The sequence below is a fragment of the Phaethon lepturus genome, unplaced genomic scaffold (genome assembly GCF_000687285.1).
Source record: "Phaethon lepturus isolate BGI_N335 unplaced genomic scaffold, ASM68728v1 scaffold1208, whole genome shotgun sequence".
Lineage (NCBI taxonomy): Eukaryota > Metazoa > Chordata > Aves > Phaethontiformes > Phaethontidae > Phaethon > Phaethon lepturus.
The window spans coordinates 9178-31671 of NW_010558062.1; the positions used below are offsets into that span (position 1 = coordinate 9178).

Sequence of the window (22494 nt, forward strand, 5' to 3'; positions counted from 1 at the left end):
CAGGTACATTTAATAAAAGATGACCCCTCTGCCCAGAAACTTTGTTACATTTATGCCCTGAAACCATCAAGACTACAGCAAAATACTGCTGAAATGGAACATGCAGAAATTAGGGCAGTAATTACTGTGAGTTATATGACTGCTCATGACTGAAAGAGCTTTTTGTTAATAAACCCAGTATTTTATATTTTATAGGATATTGATTTCTAACTAGGGAGACGGAGAGTTGCCCAGAGAGCTGTGTAATCTCTTTTCTTGGAGGTGTTCAAGACCTGCTGGGACAAAGCCCTGAGCAGCCTGGTCCGAGGTCAGTTTTGACCCCGCTTTGAGCAGGAGGTGGGCTAGTGACCTCCCAAGACCCCTTCCAGCCTCAGTGATTCAGTGCTACCGTGTCTCAATTCAGACGCCTGATTGATGTGATTAAGATGGGTGTGCCCTCTCCCTAGACGAGCAGTCGTACATGCCTTCCGTAGGCAGGTCAGGGTACCTCAGCTGAGTAGCCCAAAGTTCAGTGACTACATTTAGACTGTATGTATTCTTCCTACACTGTAACAACGGTTATGTTTTAGTAGAACTGCTTTTCCGTGGGAGGAAGAGCACAATGTTCTCACAGCAAAACTTACTCTTAAAATCAACAAACTGGAATAGCAGAAAGCTATTTTTCCTTGACATGTGCGCAGTGTGTTCAGGTTCCTCAAACCAAAGTAGTTAGCTGGAAAGGCCTTATTCCTTAAGCTGGTTATCTTTCTTTACATAGTCTAGAACTAACAATGCTAGTTTGAATCTCACATTAACAACCTTAAATTTTCTCAAGTCAGAAATTCCATTTTTTCCTTAATTTTTGTTCAGCCTATTTGTTGCAGCTAGAATTGCCTTTTGTTGCAGCCACAGAATTGCCCTTTCTATTCTCCTTCTTTCCATCTGACCAAAAGGTATTTTTTTATTTGCTAAATAATTCACTGTGGGAACCTTCTTAAAACATACTGTTAAAACTATTACAAAATTTTAAATACTGTATTTTCCTCTCACCTACAGTTGTGGATGTGATACCAAAACTTCACTAATTCTAATGTGGTGGAAAAGTCAAGTCTTTTAATAGTTCTGTTCTGTTTCAAGTCCAGCAAAAAGGCAGTTGGGATACAATTTTATATGCAAAACACTGAACTGTCTGGAGCTTTTGAGGTGTGCTGCAGTTCCTCAACTTCAATATATAGTATCAGGGTGAAGCGTATGGCCACAGAACGTAGACAGTTGAATAAAAACCCACTTACTTGTAAAAATGTTTCTGCAGAAATATTTCAGAAATTTGCCTTGAAATTAGCATCACAACTCTCTCCTCCCTTTTCCTCCTGAGCAGCCTCAAAAGAGTCTACAATAGATACTTATATTACCTTATTTTCATCTAAATTAGAATTTGCTGTATGTTTATTTTGGTTCAATCATCAGGGTTTTTTTCATTATCCAGTTAAGTGTAGGTATCCATGGGATAATGCACTTACAATTTCGGTCAGTACAGGAGACCTGGTGTGCTATTCAAAGCAGGAGTAGTTGGTGTTGAGTTTGCTAGATGAAGGAAAGTGTATGTAGTATTCAGGGCGTGTACAGCCAGGTTTTTTTTGTCCCATAACACGAGACAAACAATAAGGACGATATTTGTGGTCTGAAGATTTTTAAAAACTTAAGGTAGAGTTTCTTTTCCTGTCCTCTTGTCATGGTTTAACCCCAGCTGGCAACTAAGCACCACACAGCCGCTCACTCACTCCTCTCCCCTCCACCTGGTAGGATGGGGAGGAGAATCAAAAAAAAAAAGGTAAAACTCGTGGGTTGAGATAAAGACAGCTTAATAGGACAGCAAGGGAAGAGATTATTATTATTATTAATAATTATTAATTATAATAATAATAGAATAAGACTATACAAAAACAAGTGATGCACAATACAGTTGTTCACCACCTGCTGGCCAAAGCCCAGCCAATTCCTGAGCCACAGTGCCCCCAGCCAACTCTCCCCCGGTTATATACTGAGCATGACATTATATGGTATGGAATATCCCTTTGGCCAGTTTGGTCAGCTGTCCTGGCTGTGCCCCCTCCCGGTTTCTTGTGCACCTCCTCAGTGTCAGAGCATGGGAAGCTGAAAAGTCCTTGACTTAGTATAAGCACTACTTTGCAACAACCAAACATCAGTGTGTTATCGACATTATTCTCATCCTAAATACAAACCACAGCATTATACCCGCTACTAGGAAGAAAATTAACTATCCCAGCTGAAACTGGGACACCTCTTTTAAAGTCCTTTAGAGCATCTGCTACAGTTACTACTCTCTGATACGTTATGCCTTTGATAACTTTTTGAAGGTTTGTAGAAAGAATATTTTTATTCTTGGTTGCTTTAGAAGTCGAATGTTCCATATGTCACTGTACCTAACGTTTGTCCTTCTGGCATCGTGTTTGAGTATGACAGTCTAAGTACCTGCACACAAATGGAAAAACCTTCTTCTGAGTAAGTTTAGACTGCAGTACTAAGCCTTTGCAGTACGACTGCTGGTATTTACTAATGCATCAGTAGGTGCAGTTAGCAGAAATATAATAGAAACAGACTTTTTATCAACTTAAAGTGACAAGGCAGAAAGAAGGAAGTGCTAAAATGTGCAAAAAATACGGGAAATGCAAAAGTAAAGTTTTGTTTTCTGTATCACTTTACCAGTTAGTCTATAACATCCAAATGTAACATTTGACTATTCTAATTGAGGTCTATTTTTGCTAAAAAAAAGAGATATAGTAGGAGCTCTGGAAGACAGATACACCCTACCTTTACTTGTAACTAATTAATTGCTTTTCCTTGAAGAAATGTTGTTTTGGTTTTGTTTGTTACTCACACATTGTTTCCTGTCAAAATGGATAATGTTTTACAGAATAAACTAGAATCAGGAAACTGAGTATTTTTTGCGGAATGGAATTCCTTTCATGTCAGCCGTAAAGGCCGGTATCTTTTTACTTTCCTTGTCCCTGGTTCAGTCCCATGCAGATGAATGGACTTGGACCCTTCTCCTACCTAGGCTGAAGCCTGTTATTCGACAGAGCGATTTTGATAAGCTCCCTGAGCAGCCTTACAATGTTAACAGCACATGAGCATATTGTAATCCTCCTGTCTTTTCTCCTGAAATACTTTAACTGTTCTGTATCAAATGATGCATTTTAAACTTTAAGAAGCAGTTTAGCCGAAGTCCTTGACTGAGCTGAGTTTTCCTGATAGAGAAAGGAATGTACTGGCAGTTTTTATAAAAATTCAGTTGTGATTTAATCTAGTCTTTTTTGCTACTACACTTCCACCCATTTTCAGTCTTAAGGCCCATCAATTTAGAAAACTTTTTTTCCTCTTGGGGAATCAAAATACTCTGTTAGCTGGGCTCAGTTTTACCCTTGCTGAAAGTATGACCTAACACATTCTTTTTCATTCCATATATACTGAAATTTTTAGCTCCAGAGCTGCTTCAGCATGCCATTCAGTTCATGAATTTGTCCAAGTTACAATTTTCTTAATAAAGAAAACTGTCAAATGTTATGAACAAGGAGTAATCCCAATCCACCAAATGAAATCTAAAAGTGAGAGATCCTTTGCAATTATTTAAGCCGAAGGGAGCTTTGTGGCTAATGCAAATTAAACCAGGCTTTTCTGGGATAGTGTGAAGCTATTCACAGTTGCATTCCAATTGCATTTTATTTTAGACTTTTCCCCATAGAAAATAGTAATTCTTTTTTCCTTGAAATATCTGCAAGTTATAAAACTACCGATTTCTATCAATAGTGCTTGAAAGTTTTTAAATGGAAAAACATGTTCGGCATCCGAAATCTCCTGAGAAGAAATCAGACCTTTTTATTAAAGCTTGTTAGTGTCTTTCTGTGTTAGAAAGTTTAATAATTTTTAAGAAAACCAAGTAAATTTGAGGTTTTCTGGATTTTTTTTTCCTTAAGTGAGCAGTACCACTAAGAAGGGAGTTCTTGTGTCACAAAATTGCTAGGCCTTTTTCCCCTAGGTTTTCAAGAAATGTTTGAGAGATGGAAATGTAATTAAAGTCTTATTCTCCCTTTGGCTGCATTTTTAATTTTGAATTCAAATCCTCACACAGCGTAATAGAGCTTTGCTTTAGGGTGTTTTATACCTCCATCAAAGTGACTGAAGTAATTAGTATTTTATAAATTTTGGTAAGTATTTTGTCACTGGAAGCACCAGTGCAGGTGAATGATAATGGTTTGAAGCTCAGGCAGTGATGGGACCCTAATGAGAATGTCGCCTTTTAATCAAGAGCACTTGGAGTCTATGGTATTGAAATGCCCTACAGAGAACATAGAAAAGCCATCCATCACTTTGTGACAGTCCAATCTTTCAGTGCATGAGTAAAATTTTATTCAGCTTTCTAAGGCAGTTGGAATATAAGATGTTTTAACTCGCCTCAAAACAGTGGTGTAAAAGTTCAAAAGCGTGATGTACAGATTGCTTTCTGGACAGCTTATGTGTCTATGTATTATCCTTACCTGTGCAAGTGAAACATTTTCCATGTCCTGCTTCAAATACCTCCGCCCTCTCTTACACACCCAACAGGCAAGATTATTTCTAAATTTTAGTCTTACGTTTGGAGTTAATTAGCATAGTTGATTACCTTTTGATGCTCAGCGGAAATACTCAGGAAGTTAGAGGGAAGGAACTGCTGCTTTAGGAAGGGCAGATTTTGAAAGCCTAGCACAGAAAAGTAGTTAGACATGTGACTCAGAAGTCCTCTGGGAAATGCTTAGAAGAAGCTGAAGTATTTTTAGTGACATGTACGTGGAATTATAAACTATTATTATAATAATTCAACAATCTAAGTTCAAGCTTTGTGTTGTTATGTTTGTTTTTAACAACCCTCCCTCAGCTTTCCTTATATAATGAAAGCATCATCAGCATCTGAGGACAATGCCATAATTTAAACAAAAATATTTTTGTTGTCAGGCATTTGGGAGATTTACATCTGATGTCAATGGAAGCAGAAACCTGCACCAGGAACCTTGTCTTTTGAGATGAGTTGGCAATGATGAAACCCATTTACGTAAATGGATTTACTCTCAAATTACACTGTATGCGTGATGCTGTTGCCCACCTTGCGAGCTGCTTGAAATCAAGGACGTTGATCTGCACTGTACTTAATACCTGTTTTCAGCTGGCTATTACTCAGTTGTTGGGTTTTTTTTAGTAAATTGAGCTTTTCAGTACCCTGTGGAACAAAATTTGCTGTGAATATGCAAGATTTGGTTTTTTCCTTCCTGCCATTTGAAAAATTTCAAGCTGAAATCTTTTTTGTCCTACCTCAAAATAAGGTAGAACCTCCTGTGAAGGGAGGACGTTCCTAAAATGCTACCATGTACCAGAGTTCTAAGAGAGAAAAGATTGGGGAAATTGTACGGGGCTTCATTTTAGCGAGTGGAAAGGAAGAGGGAAAAGGTTTTTCCTGAACTAGTAAAATGCAACCAGATGGGGAAGACATGTTTATACATGTTACTGAGTAAGTCTTTCCAGCAAACCTTTCTATCAATCATCACAGACATGGAGAGAGTTAATCTTTTCCAAGAGAGTGCTATTTCTTCGGTCTCACATTGTGATGGAGTTTTCAGTGAGTTTACTTTCAGAAATACACTATGCTAATAACATTGGTGATGAGTAATTTTTTTAGCTATCATTTTAACGTGAGCATAAGCACGTCTGATTCTGACACCTCTCTCTCTGAATTGTTCCCAGCAATGCAGAACTGCATTTTTGCCTGCCAGAGTGTAAGTGTTCAAGTTTTAATGGCTCCTGTCATGTCATCATGCAGAGTTAAATTAATTAAATATTCAGAATGTGCAAGAGCCTATACCAGGCTTGTTATACAGTGAGAGCTAATATATTAATCAAACAGCTTAGTATATGTTCCACTATGAGCAGTATTAGCTGTGACTGTGTTAAATAGGTGACATTCAAAGTTTACTCCCAATTTTGGAAAGTCTGCTCATATCATTGCAGCTGTAATATAATGACATTTGTGCTCTGTTTCCACATGGTATTCGTGCTCACTGTAATTGGCTGCTTGTGAAAATACAGGTATTATCCATCTATTTTAGGAATTACTATTCTCTTCCCTGGCTGCATGCCACAACTTCGTCAGGATGTCAGAGAACGTAGCTAGGTAAGTTGCTACAAGTTGGATATTGCTGCTTTAGAAGTAGCCTACTACAGGAATAAGTAGACAAATACCACTACTGAGGCTGAGTTAAAACAACAGTGTCAATGAAATTAGGAATGTTATTGTGGCTATGCAAATCAGCTGCCAAAAGGAAGTAAAAATAATTTAAAGTATTTATTGAGCTTCACGTACAAAGGTTGGAGACAAATGGGTTCCTCAGCAAGCCAAATTTGGTGCTTGGAGCAAAGTTATCACCAAGTGTGAGGGCTTGATTTAGATCCAGATTCCTCTTATTACTTATTTTTCAATAGCGACATACAACCCCTTAATCATCACTTTAAGACAAAGCCAGAGTGTCAGAAGTACTGAATGCAGAAGCAAAACCAAACCAAAAAACTACCTATGTACAGCTTCATCTACAATTGCTGTACTCAATATTGTGTTAAAACTGACTAATGATTTGCAGAAAACAAAACAGACAGAGAAAATCAATGTTTACAGTATTGCTTTTGCTCCCTTAAACTAGAAGCCCCTTTCCAGTTCTTACGGAATTTATTTATGCATTTAAGTTTTGCTTTACCAACACATGGTTCAGTTTACCTTCTATTTTTAAATTCTGTTTTACCATGTAAACCTGTACATCTAGTGAAATGGTCACTGATGATCGTAGTGTACCTTCAGTAATGTGCAAATCCATTTTTTTTCCTAACCTGTGACATGCATGGTATGCACTGATAGGATGCCAGAAATGAACAAATTTATGTCTTTGACTTTTATGTTTCATATTTTTCTATGTTTCTTATACTTTGTCAAATCCTATTAGTCTAAAATAATGAAAAAATATTATCGAATATAATCTAGAAGTAAATAGATAAGAAATGATACTTCAACGCAAATCAGTTACTCTGTTACGCAGTTTTAATCCCCTCTGGGGAAAAAGAAAAAAGGAATGATGATTCAGACAAGCACTTTCATAATAAGCTAATTGCACCTGGTATTTAGTCCCATCACAGACACCCATCCCAAACCCCACAATGCTGATTCCACCTAGAAATAGCCAAAACAAAGAATTCTGCTTCCATGGTCTACAAGTTTTGCTTGTCCTCTCTCTAAATAAAACCAGACAAATGGAGCAATCTTTGGAAATCATGTGAAAACCAATACATCTGCGGTAGGGAATTTGGAACAGAATATATTGAAAAAATTAATAGATCTACCAAAACCTAAGATGGAAACTAGTATGTGAATAGGCACCCTCCCAATGTGTGTTTTCTCCCAGTACAGACAGCATATACAGTAGGGTCCAAACTAGGCTCATTCCTGGGGTTTGGCTTTATTCAAAAGAAACCAGTGTTAAGGTAGCAAAGCTTTGCTCCGCTCCTTTCCCCAGACTTGGCTGCTCTTACAACAAACCTCTGAGGATTCCCGAGTGTTTGCTGCAGTTCATTGCTCTCTTGAATTTTTGCTGTCTCCTAACCAAGTGAAGTCCTCAGCCAGCTTCCTCACTGGGTGACTGTCACCCAGTCCTAGTATGTAACGGGGAGGACTGTGTCCCACGCAGCTGGGATGCGCTGCATACTCGAGGGATGGTCTTATGAAAAGAAATGCGAAAAAGAAGCCACATCCCCCGCTATTGCTTCCGTCTATCCCAGGAGAGGTGGAGGTTGCCAACCTGTCACACTGCGGTTGCAGTTAAAATTCAGCTAAAGCACATAAATGCAACTTTATAGAGGGAATAAAATTGCACAAGCGGTCCTGTAAGAAGCCTTTCACCCGCTGCCTACAACTTTTAAAACATGCAATTCCAGTCAAGGTTGCTCTACACCTGGCTAAGGGGGATACCGGGAGGAGGAGAAGAGAGGGAGCCGACATGAGAAGTGGTGCAGCATGGACCTTCATTTGCCAGTGCAGATGTACCTGTAAATGTAAAGCCACTCCAAAGCCTTTGCTGTTACAGTCCCCAACAGCCTACAGAGAAATACAGATTGCTTAGTGACTGCTGTAGCACAAATTCCCTGTAGCCCTAGTTACATAAACCACTGTTTAAAAGACATAGTTTAGTTACAAAGTGCACAGTAAAAGCTGCTTCACTGTCTCTCTCCTTGAAGTGTACATTGAGCTCCCCATAAAGGATGTTTACATTACAAGCTCAGTTAAAAAGAAGCCTTAAAGACTCTTTCCAGAGTTTCAGCCCGGGGTTACAGTTTCTTTGTCGCCTTGCTACAAAACATTTGGGATTATCCTAGGACACTGGGAGTGAGAGAGTTAGCGAAGAGACTGGGTAGAGAAAATATGCTGAGGACTGGTTGTGAACTGGGCAGGAAGGGGAAGTTGCCCCACACGTGACTGGGGGTTACGGCGCACATTGAGCAGTCCATGTTCCCTGGTGACAGCCGCTTCCTCGCTGTGCTCACGAGACTGCCATCGCTTCACAGGACTACAGAGGGGATTTTAATTCATTCCTGTTTGTTTGCCCCAACACATGACAGTGAAGAATGAAGTATCTTCCAAACTAAACGACCAAGCAAACAAGCACATTTGAGAGACGTGTTCAGCTCGTGTTAAAAGTTAAAGATAACCTTTACTGCACAGTAATTCCTGTTCACTGAGGAAGCTCCGTTCAGGCTCAAAATAATGTTTTGTATTTACCACTGCATTATTCATGGTCAAGAAAGATGGGGTTTGCAGTACAAAGGTAAATCCATAATGGTTAAAATCCATTTGGCATTCCTTCCCTTCTCCCTTTAAAAAACAAACCTGAAAATAAATTATGTTTCTTGTGCTTTAAATCCTGACATTTTAAAACATAGGCTGGACAGATTTGTAGATTGTTGAGACACTTTCAGTTTGTGGCTGAAAAACTGCTGAGGATATCAGCTGAGACTTCTGCAGGCTGCAGGGAAAAAGCATTTCAAAGCTCTGTACTTGCTGGAGTTCACTCCTCTGTGCAGTAGCATCTTATTGTGGGAGCAGTGCTTCTACTCAACTCTTTAATGTTTTTCCAGACAGAAGCTATATTAGCTGAGTATCTTTCTTCCATAGTGCTCTGTTACTGCTAAAAATCAGAATTTTCATGCAAGCAGCTTCTGAGTGAGGGAATTGGCATGCCTCTACAGTATGCCTTTATCTCAGTTCCCAGCATTTAACTAGGATCACAGTACTCAGTCTTACTTGCTTGCCAGTCTATCACAGGGCTCTGAAATCATGGTATCAATTGCATGCCACTATGGTATGCAACCTGCTTTCCAGTCCTGCACACCAGTCTGCACCCTTTGCCTTGGAGAGGAAACCACTGCTCTCAAGTTGTCCATGACAGATCCAGAAGCTCCTGCTGGCGTTACGTCTCAGTGGGACTGGAGGGTGACTTGGGTGTCTGCATGGCCCAGAAAAGCAGCTGCTGCTCCGGATCCTGCTGCCTCTGCCACTGTGCAAGGGATACTAGCACAAACAAAATCAACATCTGGCATGTAACGTGAGTTATCCCGACTCTTAGCAGTGCTAATACCTGAAATCCCTTCGGGGTTGGTCCGGAAAAGAAACGACGTGTAGAATTTACATTCAGGAATTGTCCTGCCAGGAACAGTTCCTTACTTTCCTTCCCAATGCGCCAGCAAGATTAGCACTGAATCCATGTGGAAAAACCCACTGAAGACTGTAAGTGACAAATGTAAATGTACCCAGCTGTAGAAATTAAGGACTATATGTATAAGGAAGCTTCTTTCCCTTTACTGATAAACCATTTTTATTTGCTCTGTCTCAAAATGCTAGATACTGTTTTGCAATATTGTTGAAATGCTACTCAAAACCTGTTTCATCAACAACAGAATACTTAGAAGAAGATCACTGAAGGGGCAAAAGTGATAAAGTGATTAATAAAAAACATAGGTTTGGATTTAAAACCAACCAAATGGTACCATATAAAAGGCAAGAATGCTTTGAAGAATAACTGTGAGCCCCGATTCCTCCACTTAAAGAGTTTACACTGATAATGAGCAGTATCAGAGATAATTTATTCATCAAAAATAATCTTGTATCTCAAGCCTTGTCTTTCTCAAGATTGACTTTAATGTTTGCTGCTGAAATCTGAAGTGCTGGAAGCATGCATGTGCAAGAATATAGTTTGAAACCTAGCAACTCATTGTATAAAGCCACTTTACTCAGGATTGCTGAAGATATTTGCTCTGCTCACTCTCACATAATGCACGTTTCTAAACATCCATCTGCATTTCTTCTGTTTCTGTGACAGTCACTGCCTTTTAATGTTGTCCTCGGCAAGGGAAGAAACAAGTTTAAGCTACAGACTTCAGTGTCGCTTCCACTGATGTTATTATGGCAGTATCCCCTGTCCCGTGAGCTTACAGAGGACTGACTTTGTTTTGAAAATAGATCATTTCTATTCTTATATTTTATTTTAAGAAGATACTAGAAACATGACTATTTTACTTGAATGCTTCTTTATACCATACTTTGAATATTTAAGACCTCTCTTTGCTATGCAAAAAACAGGCACTGTTGAATAACTGATGTATTTCCCCAAAGAAGAGTCCAACTTGCCTAGTTCCTAATCCTGTAATTACTTAAGCATGTAGTTAAGAATACAAACACTTCCCTTGTAATCACATGGAGAAGGATATGCTGAATGATGGCCTTTGCTACATAGTCTCAGTTTCTAGAGGTACTCCCATAATTCATTAATAATAATAATGGTCCTTTTTTCTTGTACATAAAAGAGTATTGTATCAACACAGAAGGTTTTGCAGTGCAGGTTTTTCACAGGAAAACATTTTTTTGTTCTAAGTATTATCTGTCTGAAGGTAAAGAAACATTTTAACCACTCGCCCAATAAATGTTGATTTAGCTTTTAGCCAAGCTTTTTGTTCTTCAAGAAAAAAGAGTCAAGGTATGAAATCCTATTGATTGAACTGCCAAACAAAATGGCAAAGTTTTCATTGGCTTCAGTATCGATCAGGATTTCACGAGGAACATTTATGCATGTAGCATGGTCTAGTTCTGCTAGTGTGGAGACTACAGGTGCTCACAAAATTAAAAAAATCACCACAGACTCAGCCATGCAGAACTATCAGAAATTGGTTAGACTACCACACAACTTTTTTAGCTTTCCAGTCACACACACCCCTTCTCCAACTGCTCTTCCCTCTAAATAAATAATCCATAAAGAAAAGCCTAGAAAACACCAACTAGTACTGATGTAGATTTTGTGAGGCTTGTATATAAAAATAATACATATAATAAAATCTTTTTTTCCCCTCAATCCTCACTCAGGCATGATTGAAACCACATATGGAGAGTAAACTAATTAATCAATTAGTCTTTAGAACCTTGACAAAAATTTTCTTATAAATTTTATATATTCCTGTTAATGCTCTAATACTGAACATTCTGAAACAAATCCAACCTACATTTCTGCCATTTCTGGTTTCATATGCTGTCTTGCACTTCACAGAGATGGATTTTATTAAGGCTGAAATAAACCCGATGCTGTTTTTACTCAGTAGGCTTTGGCCACTCTCTTCCCCTCCTCTGCTTTATGCGTCAGTTGTAAATTGCTTGACAAATACTCTGTTTCATGCTTCCCCAGTGCTGGCATGCAACATCTTTAAAGATTCAAAAGATATAGAAAGGCTGAAAAGGCAACAGGTAGGTAATACAGCAGACAGCTCAGTCTCTGGTTAAACTTGCTCAGAGTAACAAGCAGTAAGACTGTATTTTTTTCCTCAGAGTGCAGGTGGGGAGGCCATGAATGAAAACAAACTTCTGAACACAGACTCCAGCACAGGATCAGTGGAAACAACTGTCAAGCCGTTACCATTTAAAGATCCAAAATTCATTGTAAGTATATTATTTTAACAATTTGAAATTCTAAACTCTTCAAATAAAATATTAACTAGGATTCTATTTAACCATATTGCTAATGTAAATATTAAGAAAGTCAGCTTAACAGCCAAATAAAATGTTGGCAATTTTTAAGAAATTCACCTCAAGTCCATGCTACACTATGGTCCAAAGTGCACAGTATATTATGGCATGGAAATGGCACTTGTCCAGAGGCAGAACGATTATGTGAAGTTCTGGAACAGAGTCAGAAAACCTGCTAGATCAAGGTAAGTGCACAAGTTTTATGATGTGGTATCTCACAAACTACCACAGCTAGAGAGGAATAATTTATACCGCTGTGAATGTAGGAATCCCACCTCCCAGTTCCTAGACGAGGCAGACTGCAAAACAATTGAACTAGAAATCAGCCAGAGAGTCATTAGCAACTGGCATTTTGCTCCTCTCCCAGTCCCTGAAACTTTTAACAGACTTGTGGTGTCTGTTCTTCCGGTAATTGCTAGATTTAGAAGCAAACGCTCTGTGCTCCCCAGAAGCTTGGCCTGCCGGCATTCAGAAGTCATGTAAACTCTGACAGCTGACGAAATACAGGCTGCTAAAACACTCAGAGGTTTAAACTGGGGGAGAAGGTGAAGGAAGACTAGAGCTAGTAATGCTGTCACTGCTAGGTTTGTTTTTAATATCTTTTTATCTTGCTGTGCCAGGGCCAACTCATTGGCTTTCTAGACAGGCAAACTTCTCAGACTGCTGGTCCTAAGCCAGTACTTAGAAAGAAGGATTTTATCCCAGATTTCGTTCTGTATGAATAAGATACAATACCTCACAGCATAAAACCTGAGTAATCGGGCATCACACAGCTCACTAAGCACAAGTTTGGCAGGGGGCCTAAAATTAATCTCTGAGTTGCCAGTTGCTCTATGTCGGCTTTGTGGATGACTTCTGTCATGAGAGGGGTGTTCAAATGACTGTATACTTTGCTCACTCTAATCCTCCAGTGAGCACCAGCGTCTTTTGAGAAATGGGGCTTATTGCAAAAGCTCCATTTGTGCCCAGAGGCATTCCATATAGCTTCCCTATAGGACTTAAATAGCCGTGAGGCCTTGTGCTGATCCTTCAGCTCTTAGGGGGATGTCACCTCTTCCAACAAGGCAATACTAATGTCTGCATGCTTGAAATAATAATAAATTTACAGGGCCTTTGGCAACTGCTGCAGAAATAATAGGCAGTTATAATAAAAACATGAAATTGTCCTCCCCAATACAGTAACTCATTTGAGAAGAAATGTATTGAGTTTTAACTAGCTTTTTGTCAGTATGAACTGGTAGTAACTATTTGGATTGCTTTTTGCATCTTTCCAGCCTAATTTGCCTTAAAAGGAAGAAAATCAAATAATGTCTCTCTCTCATAAATATGCCCAAGTTTGAACTATTAGCTTACTGCAGAGGATAGACTTAAAAGCAGAGAAGAAGGAAGAAATTACCTTTTTCTAAACTTCCTGAATGGATTTTGCATCCCTTGGCAATGGGGAAGGGGAAGAAGACCTTCTGTCAGTTGTGTAGAGCAATGAATAGCTCCACCTGTCCCAGCTCCAGCTTTCCCTGAACTTCACTAGTGCAGAGGTAGCTTTGTTCATTTGTGCTTGGCAGTCATTGCCTTTTGATTGCAGGTATGTGGGGGCTGAGGCATAAGTTCCTATAAACTCAATAGTTGCTTTTGAGAAACCAGACTACTGAAAAAAGAAATCATTATGCAATGATTTGGGGGAAATTTCATGTCATGAGTTTGAATTAGTAATGTGGTAGTACATCTATTTTTATCTCACAGCAGTCTCTATTTTACCATGATCTCTAGATTACTAAGGTGTTATTCTCAGAGCATGTACTTCCTATATTGGGTATCCATTGCCAAAACCTGATACGTCATCAGCTTACAAGCATCCTTTCTGAATATATCTTATGTCTACAGAAAAAAGTTTCTCATTGAATCCTTCCTCCTATCATTCTCTGCAATTTAACAGGCTAATTTATAAACCCATCACAGAAGAAGTGTGTTTGCAGAAACTTTGCTGAGTTTTGATGAGACCTATGTGGCAGGTAGTAATTATTAACAGAGATAACAACAACTCCCCGATTGTAAGAACATTTTCTTTTCTGAAGTAAAGCTGTAGATCTATGTCCTTTGATCATTTAGAAGTAGTACAGTATGTTGTGCAGCTTCTGTCTCTGGAGGGACATAAATAAATTACTCTGTAGCAATCCCATTTGATAACTGAAACTACTGTTGCAGTACCTGTGGCAAGCCTTCCATTAGTGTACCTTTCAAAATGCAAAATTGTCTTGGCAGCCAACATTCTACCTATTACTCTTTTTCTATTCTTCTGTCTTCTATCCTTTGAAAGAAAAATAAAATTTCCAGAAAGTTACTCATAGTATTCATTACATTTTGAAAGATCAGTTGTGTTTTCTACAGTCACGGATAATTTACAAGAGCTAGAGCTGTACCTGTAATATGCCGTAAAAAGGAGAGAGAAAATTTAGCTGTGTAATCACAGTTTTAGACAAAACTTCATAGTAGTAAGTACTAATACGATGGGAAGTACATACAGAATCCTGTAATCTCAGGCTAAACCTAACCACATTGATTTTCTATTTCCATGTAAAAGGCAAATTTCCATTTCCTTCAGTTAATTCTAAACATAGTAGCTTTGACATAGTCCAAAAAGCTTTGTTTTTCTTGCAGCCAAGATTAAAGTGCGCAGTTTATTAGCCTGCTGATGAAATAAGTGAGGATAACAAATGGTTCATGACAAGATGAGACGTATCAGACAGACTATGAAATAGAAGTGTCACGCTCTGAAATAGTATTCTTTATTTATTTTTACTCTAAACACCGTATTTTTAATTCTAGCACTCCGGCATTGGTGGAGCAGCAGCTGGCAAGAAGAACAGAACTTGGAAGAACCTAAAACAAATTCTTGCTTCTGAAAGGGCATTGCCATGGCAACTAAATGATCCTAGCTGTAAGCTGCTTAGATGCTTTGCATGTATTTATAAAAAATAAAATCCACACAAATAACTTTCTTTAAAACAAACCTAAATTATTTCATCAGTGCGTGCAGTATCCTACTTGAACAGGGTCCAGTTGTACATTTAAGACTAGTCCAATCACACTCACCAGTCCTAAGTGGGAAGTAGGGGGAAGCAAAAAAATGTGGAGTATTGTGACAAAATTCAAATACGTCTGGGGAGAGAGTTTAATAAAGGAAATATATTTGTCTGAACCAGGTCAGAAACTCCTTATTCCCACTAGGTTTTTGTCATCTCTTCGCTGCTGAGGAGCCTCCTCCCCTGCATATGCCCAAATGCCTTCTGACAGGTAGCTGCTGCTTGATTAGCTGTATTTGAACTATTTTCAAATAGATTCTGCTAAGCCACATACCTGCAGTAGCTTAGACCTCAGCCCAAGCTTCCTATCCAGCTCCTTATCCTAGATTCTTGAGAGATTTAAATCCTACGTCCCCTGTTTAGTTCAGCACAGCTGAAACTACCCTATTAGCAGTCCTGATTACAGCTAGCTGGTGTACATCTACAGGAGCAGAATTACAGCAGTGGTCTTAATCTAGATACAGTTCAAGTCTACTCATAAAGTAGGATACTACTGAACATAGCTGGAGGCAGAATGTGATCCTCAGATTTTACTTAAGCAAGTGGAGGCATCTCACAAGTGAGCATATGCATGTACTTTTTGTCAGACTTGGTGCTTTATCCAAAAATAGCTTGCCATTTTTTGAAGTGTTTTAGACTCAACTGTTAAAGAAAAATGCAGACTGCTGTGTGTTCCTGGCTATTGTAACTGACAATCTGCTGATGTTGCTATTTCTATTATGTTCCATTTGCAACAGTAAATTTACAGGATTTTTAAGAAGGGGGAAAAGAAATTCAGTTGCATATTTAAAACCAGCTGTCTTTGGCATTAGTGTCTTTTGAATTATGAGATGATGAGTTAGAAATTTGATATGGATGGAACATTTGAAATGATCATAGCACCTGAATGAGGTGCAAGCGAGATCAGGAGGAGGAAAGAAATGAGTCAGGTACAAGATACTTTTGTAAACATCAAAACCCTGTGATTTAACTACTTAAACATACCAACTGTATCTTAAAAATGTTTATGAATGAGAGTTGCTATCTAAAGGGCACCAAAGAACAGGAATTTCCATCATTTAAGTTAAACATTCAGACAATTTTCTAGGTCATAGACTGGCCTGAAAGTGGTACATGCTTAAAGATTTAACTGATTTAAAAGATTACTTTACTTTTCTGGATTATAGTATTTCAGAGCTGCAATCTTGAACAATGTTTTGTGGTCTTAACGTACAGCATGCATACGACAGTGGCTATTGTTTGCAAATAACTGACTGCAAGGGAAGTCATTAAGACTTGGAAGAAATCAACACATTTTAAATAGCTCACATTTTTCCTTTTAGGGAGGGCAGTTTTGCTTACTGAACTCAGATTGGTGAGCAGAATCAGGCTGTCATTTGCAGTGCTAACAGGCTAAATGTTTTCAGAGGTAATTCTGCTTCATATTTCTTTGCCTTAGTGCTGCTAGTTAACAGAGACTCAGAAAGTAAAGGCAGAATTTTAAAGAAGTATTGTTAGCTATTTACATTTTGAGTTTGCATTTTAAAATATATATAGCACACTGAATTTATCCCTTTGTTTCTCTCTAGATTTTAGTATTGATGCTCCTCCTTCCTTTAAGCCTGCCAAGAAATATTCGGACATTTCAGGACTTCCGGTAAGGATTTTATTTTTCTCTTCAAAATTGGTACCTCACTTTCTACAGTGAAATAAAGCTGGTGCATACTTTTGTAAAGGATGTACTTGCTGAGGTTCCTGTTCAGCTTTGCGCTTAAAAGTTGTCCAGTGGTTTAGGGCCAGACCTCAAATACCTTCCCTACATCACAAAATCCTTGGGTTGTTAATATACATCAGGACAGATTAAATACCTTGTCCTGCCAGGTGGCTCCTGTCACACCACGCTCCCAGCTATAGAGTCTGCATTGGTCACCATCATTTCGGATTCTTTAGGTTGTTACAGTGAAAGCTGGTAGCCCACAGTCTCCATGACTCCTAACTGTGCCAAGCTTTAACCACACAGACTGAAACTTTCCATACTGAGTGTTTGCCTGATTTATTTCATTATATCTTTTAGAGGAAGTTTCAAAAAGATGGCCCAGCAATTTCCAAGAATGAGATTAGACAAAATTATACTGCTTGGCCCAGGTTAAAAAAAAAAAAAATCTTGTTATCATTACTCTCAAACTTTCCCTCAAACAAATTGGCCTGAGACAGGCACTTGGCACAGACTTTTGAGAATTTCAAATACCCCCATGCTTCAGAGCTGGAAGTTGGAGTTTGGCAGATGTATAGCCTGTTTGTCACAGATGGGCTCTTTTACATGGTTTTGTTAAAGAAAAAAGCAAAAGAAAAGGAAAAGAAAAGAAAAAAAAAAACCCCACATTTGACTTAGATATGGTTTGCACATGCTCCAAAAAGTCTCAGTAGTTACAATTTGGCACCTGAATTCCCCAAAGATTCTGCTGGCACAAAACAGGAGTAAAGTCATTGAATTCTGCCCAACAAAAATTTTGTATCTGCTGCTGACACTGTTCCTACGTGACATGAATAATTTTACTTAAAACAAAACAGGTGTTAGCAACAGCATATCCTTTCACTTTTCACCTTCAGCTCCCAGTGATTTATTTTGCAGAAGCCTATGCATTTATTACAATTGAAATGAATGGGAATGTTATCTTTTGGACTATAAAAAGGGTTAAGTAATGGTTACACTATATAACTGCAATAATGAAAACTTTGTAACATCAAATAGCCTTAGACAGCCTCCCTTCCCCCAGTTTAATCTGTTTCTCATCCATAAGGCACTAGGTCACCTCATAGGCTTGATATCAACTCAGAGGGTTGCCTGTAAATATACACATTTGTTATGTTGATGCAGGTTTAACACAGCACTTTGCATTCTGTACACTGAATTACGTGAAAGTCTCTGTTGGGAAAAAATGAGTGAGCACTTAATTAAGGACTGCCTTACAGTGGATACACAGTGCAAGCGATCAAAGAATAGCTACAGCACCAACTGTAATGCTGCACATCCTAACATTTGAGTTCTTGATTTGGCAGCATATGTTTTCTTTGACTTTTTAAGTTTTTAAGTAACACATTTAAATAAGGCACCGAGGAGGTGGCATGTTTCCAGCCTGTGCCATTGAGCATGATTTGGAAATGGAGTGGGTTGCTCGGATCGAGGCTGAAAACCCCTGGTGTTCAAGAGGGAATGGGAAAGCAACACCTCCCTCGCAGATGAACTGGCAGCCAGCGAATGGAAGGGACTGCTCACAAACCCAGGGGAAATAATTCCCTCCAGCCAGGCAGACTTACAGTCTTGTACTCTTAGTAAGAGTATTGTTTTCATGTAGCAGCAACTTGTTTTCAGACACGAGTAGAGGTCAGTTGAATAAGGAACTTTGCATAAGTACCCCTACTCTATATAAAGATGCAGTGGATGGAGGAAAGGGGGATAGGTGGACCTGTGAAATAATAATGAGGGATATCACCAAGACAACAAAAATTCCATACTGGGTCACTTAACAGTGGTCATCTGTTTCCTACCCTCTCCCCTTAGAGTTGCCTTGCAAGTATCGGTAGCATTCACACCAGGTGCTATTAGCGTTGCAGTAACATCTCTGACCTGTGAGGGGCTTATGTGAGGCAGAAGGCATAAGGGCGTAAGTCCCTTCCACTGCCCCATCTCCAAGGAACCAAGTAATCATTTCCAGCAGTGGCCGTTGATGCATTTCAAAACTATTAGGTCATTGCACCTATAGCAAGACGATGATGCAGGTTATAGATGTGAGTGAAGACCATGTCCCTACCAGCTAAGGGTCAGTTTAGCCATAGGAAATAAGAGTCTGCCTTTCAGTTCCTTGATGTTTCTTTGCCTCCTCCTCCTTTCCATCAGTGATTTATGTACTCTAACTATTCTAGCTCAGTATAAATACTCTTTCTATATGAATCCATTCAGTGCAGCTTTTGTTTCTTTTTTTGTCTTTCCACTTTTTTCTCTTTATTTTACATCCTCTAATTGCATAGTGATTCAAGTTTCCTATTTTACCTGGCCTGCAAGGTTTCTCCAGACTATGATAAAAATAACATGCTTTAAAAAATCTCTTTTATTAAGATAACTGAGGCAGTGCGTCCTTTAAATTGCTAAGCCAGAAATGTTTCATAAGAAGCACTAAATTTATTTTCAAGATCATTTCCTAGTAGGAAGATATGTGGGGTAATAGAATATTTTAGAAATCTAGTCTAAGAAAAATGTCTATTTTCTGTGTAAAATCTGAAAGCATTTGTGTAAGATTATATTTGAAATGGGAATTCTGGATTTCCCATGGAGGAAAAAAAAAAGTAAACCAAATTCCTTAGCATTACCTATTTAGGGAAGAATTAAATGGTCTAGCAGGTACAAAAAAAGAGAATTGTATTAAAAAAACACTCTCATCAGTATACCTGCAGTTGTATTAACTGTCACAGTTAAATTCTACTGATCCTCTTTTCTTTCTGTGTGTAACACAAATGGAATTAAATTTACCAATGGTCTAAGCAGAGCAGCTAATTTATATTTGTAAGGCAGCCTAGAATTCAAAAGCTATTATCTACTCTATTGACACTGCAAAATAAAACTATTACTTCCAAACTTGCAAGATGAGTATTTAGATATATTAAAATGCAAAACGAAGTCATTTATTGTAAAGCAGATTAAAAAAAAAAACAGACAAACCTTCAAATGTTTATATTTCTCTTCCTTTTCTGAAAATGGATCAGCCTTGTTACTATAGACTGAGATAACTGATTTATTGTATTTGAAGAGCATGTATCTGTGGCCTTTAACTTCATTTCTAAACATGACAGAGGTTTTCTTTTCAAAACCACCTTACTTCACTTTTCTAACGTGCTTTAATTATTGCTGAAGTAGTGTTAAAGTTTGTTTTCAGACTGAAGTCATGGCATAAATGACATGCTAGTTACCATGCATTAGTGAGTGCAAACAGTACAGCCCAATACGCAGTATGAGAATGGTGAAGAACTGCCATAATATTTTTAACGTAGATTGATACGCAACACAAATTGCAGATATTGCTTGGCTAGTTTATTACAGAATGATGCACATTTGAAAAGGAGTCTGCTTGGTTAGCTTTTTCTTAGATACATGGGGCCAGATTTAAAGTGTGAAATAAAAATAAATTTATACCTGCTGCAGCCATGAAGTGGTAACTTCAAGGTTACAGCAGGTATAAATTTACTCCTGATGTCCTAACTTTGCCATTTGTTTGAAAATGAATTGATGGCTTGGTTGTTAGCAGACTACATTTAATTAACCTTGTAGCATTTCTTTGTAAAGAAACAAGCTACAAATAACACTTAATTTTCTTCTAAGTCTTATCAAGCCAGATGATTAACAGGATTGTTACTATGGTCAACAGAACCTTTCCAGCATAAAAATGGTAGAAGGCTCTACGCTTCAACAGTCTGGATGGGGGGGGAATGCCTCAGCTCTTCCTGGCCTTTTCTTTTTAAGTAGCAATGCCTTAAGGGATCTCAAGTGCCTGTGACTTGGAGCCTGCCACCATCTCCTCTTAAAGAAAGGTACAGGAGACACTTTCGGGCACTTGGTAATCCAGTGCTGAATGGGTGGTGATTGTCCTGGAGACTGCAGGTGGAGAGGCGATCCCCTAAAGCCTGCCTTCTTCCAGCCCAGCCTCCCGTGCTGCCTCCTGAGCTCATCCAAGCTCAAGGTTTCTGTACAACAGGGAAGGGGAGAGGATGGAAGGAAACTGGCACTGCTCCCAGGCACCCAGGGTCTAAATACAGCAGAGGATGCGAGCGTAGCCCAGGGTTAGCTGGCCAGGCTATTCTGAAAGCAGGCGTCCATAGCAAAGCGCAATGCTGAGTTCAAACTTCTTATCAGTTCAGTCACAGAGCCATAAGCTGAGACTCCCTTGCTTTCACAACCTCTTTAAAGTAAATTAAAAGCTAAGTTGTATGCAGGAAGAGAAAATCAGTCCAAAGCTATCACAGCACCCATAATTCAGCCTCTTTGTGGGTAATTTATTGGCAGCAGCCTGACTCTTTGGAGAGCTGCCTTGTGAGAGACTGCACAAGGCACAGAGTTGTTAGGGTGAATTTAGAGAGTTGAGGAATTCCTTTTGCACTGTATTTTGTATGAAACTGTTTTAGCCCTCCGTTAATGCATTTCTAATGTGATTTCATAGGGGTCTGTTAACTTCTCATAAGTTCTGACACAAGGAGAGAGAAAAGGTACAGACTTTTGGTCACATGGTAGAACAGCAGTGCTGTTACAGGGAAAAGAAACTCACTATTTTGTGGTCTTGTAACTAGACACTTTTTTTTTAGTGTTCTGTTTTGAGATATTCTTTGAATAGTGTCTCTGATATTGTTTCTTTTTCAGGCAAATTACACAGATCCCCAGAGCAAGCTGAGATTTAGTACTATTGAAGAATTTGCCTATATTCGGATGCTCCCTTCAGATGTGGTTACAGGATACCTGGCTCTAAGGAAAGCAACAAGTATTGTTTCCTGAAAAGACCAAACATTGTTGTATATCTCTTGCAAACAGTGCTAATTTTGAGAATCAAGATGGAAACTGACTGCGGGACTGAGGTTCCTTAAAACTCTCCATGGATATTTACATCTGGAAGTAGTTGGTGATACATGGATTTGAAGAACATATGGATTTAATTTTGATAAATGCTGATATTTGTTAGTTTGCCAATTTGTAAGCAATTTGGTTTGGTGAATAGAATAACTTAGACCTTAAGAATACGGATCTGCACCATAATGTCTGAGTTATATTAATTTCTGTAGAGACAGGATTTCATCCCCACCCTATATATTTTATGTACTGCTCTGGCTCAGAAGAAAGAGTCATTTGAATTAAGGAAAAGGTACCAAGATATTCCAGCTTCTAAATCTGCTTTGCAGATGCGCTTCCCACTTGGCTATGAAGGAGTTTGTTCAACCTGTAAAATGAAGTTAAAATACCTAGCACGTGCTGCTATTGTGATGACTGTTTATGATACTAAGCACTGTGGAAATGAACAGCTTCACACAAGTATTTGCATTGAAGAACTGTCAGCATAAATAAAGTTGGACGAAAACTTGTTTTTAAAATATCCTAATTAATATGCATAACAGGATCAAATCACTAGGTAACTCTTAATCATGACACTGTAGTTCTTGAGTAGTTCATTTCACAACCTGAGTATTCTTCTACCTTTGCTAGTTGGTACAATATTAGTACTAATTAGTACTTTTTTGTACTAATTTCCCAAACTTTTTAAAAAT

The 22494-nt window shown here is 38.6% G+C and overlaps 1 protein-coding gene across 1 annotated transcript; it reads left to right on the forward strand.

The window, feature by feature from the left end:
- The first annotated feature begins 3027 nt into the window (after positions 1-3027).
- On the forward strand, positions 3028-22240 carry INO80C (INO80 complex subunit C). Its single transcript, XM_010292925.1, is given in 5 exon segments — positions 3028-3138; positions 11936-12046; positions 14957-15068; positions 16782-16849; positions 21599-22240. Coding segments are annotated over 5 exon segments (534 nt in total). The 3' UTR covers positions 21731-22240.
- The last annotated feature ends 254 nt before the right edge of the window (positions 22241-22494 follow it).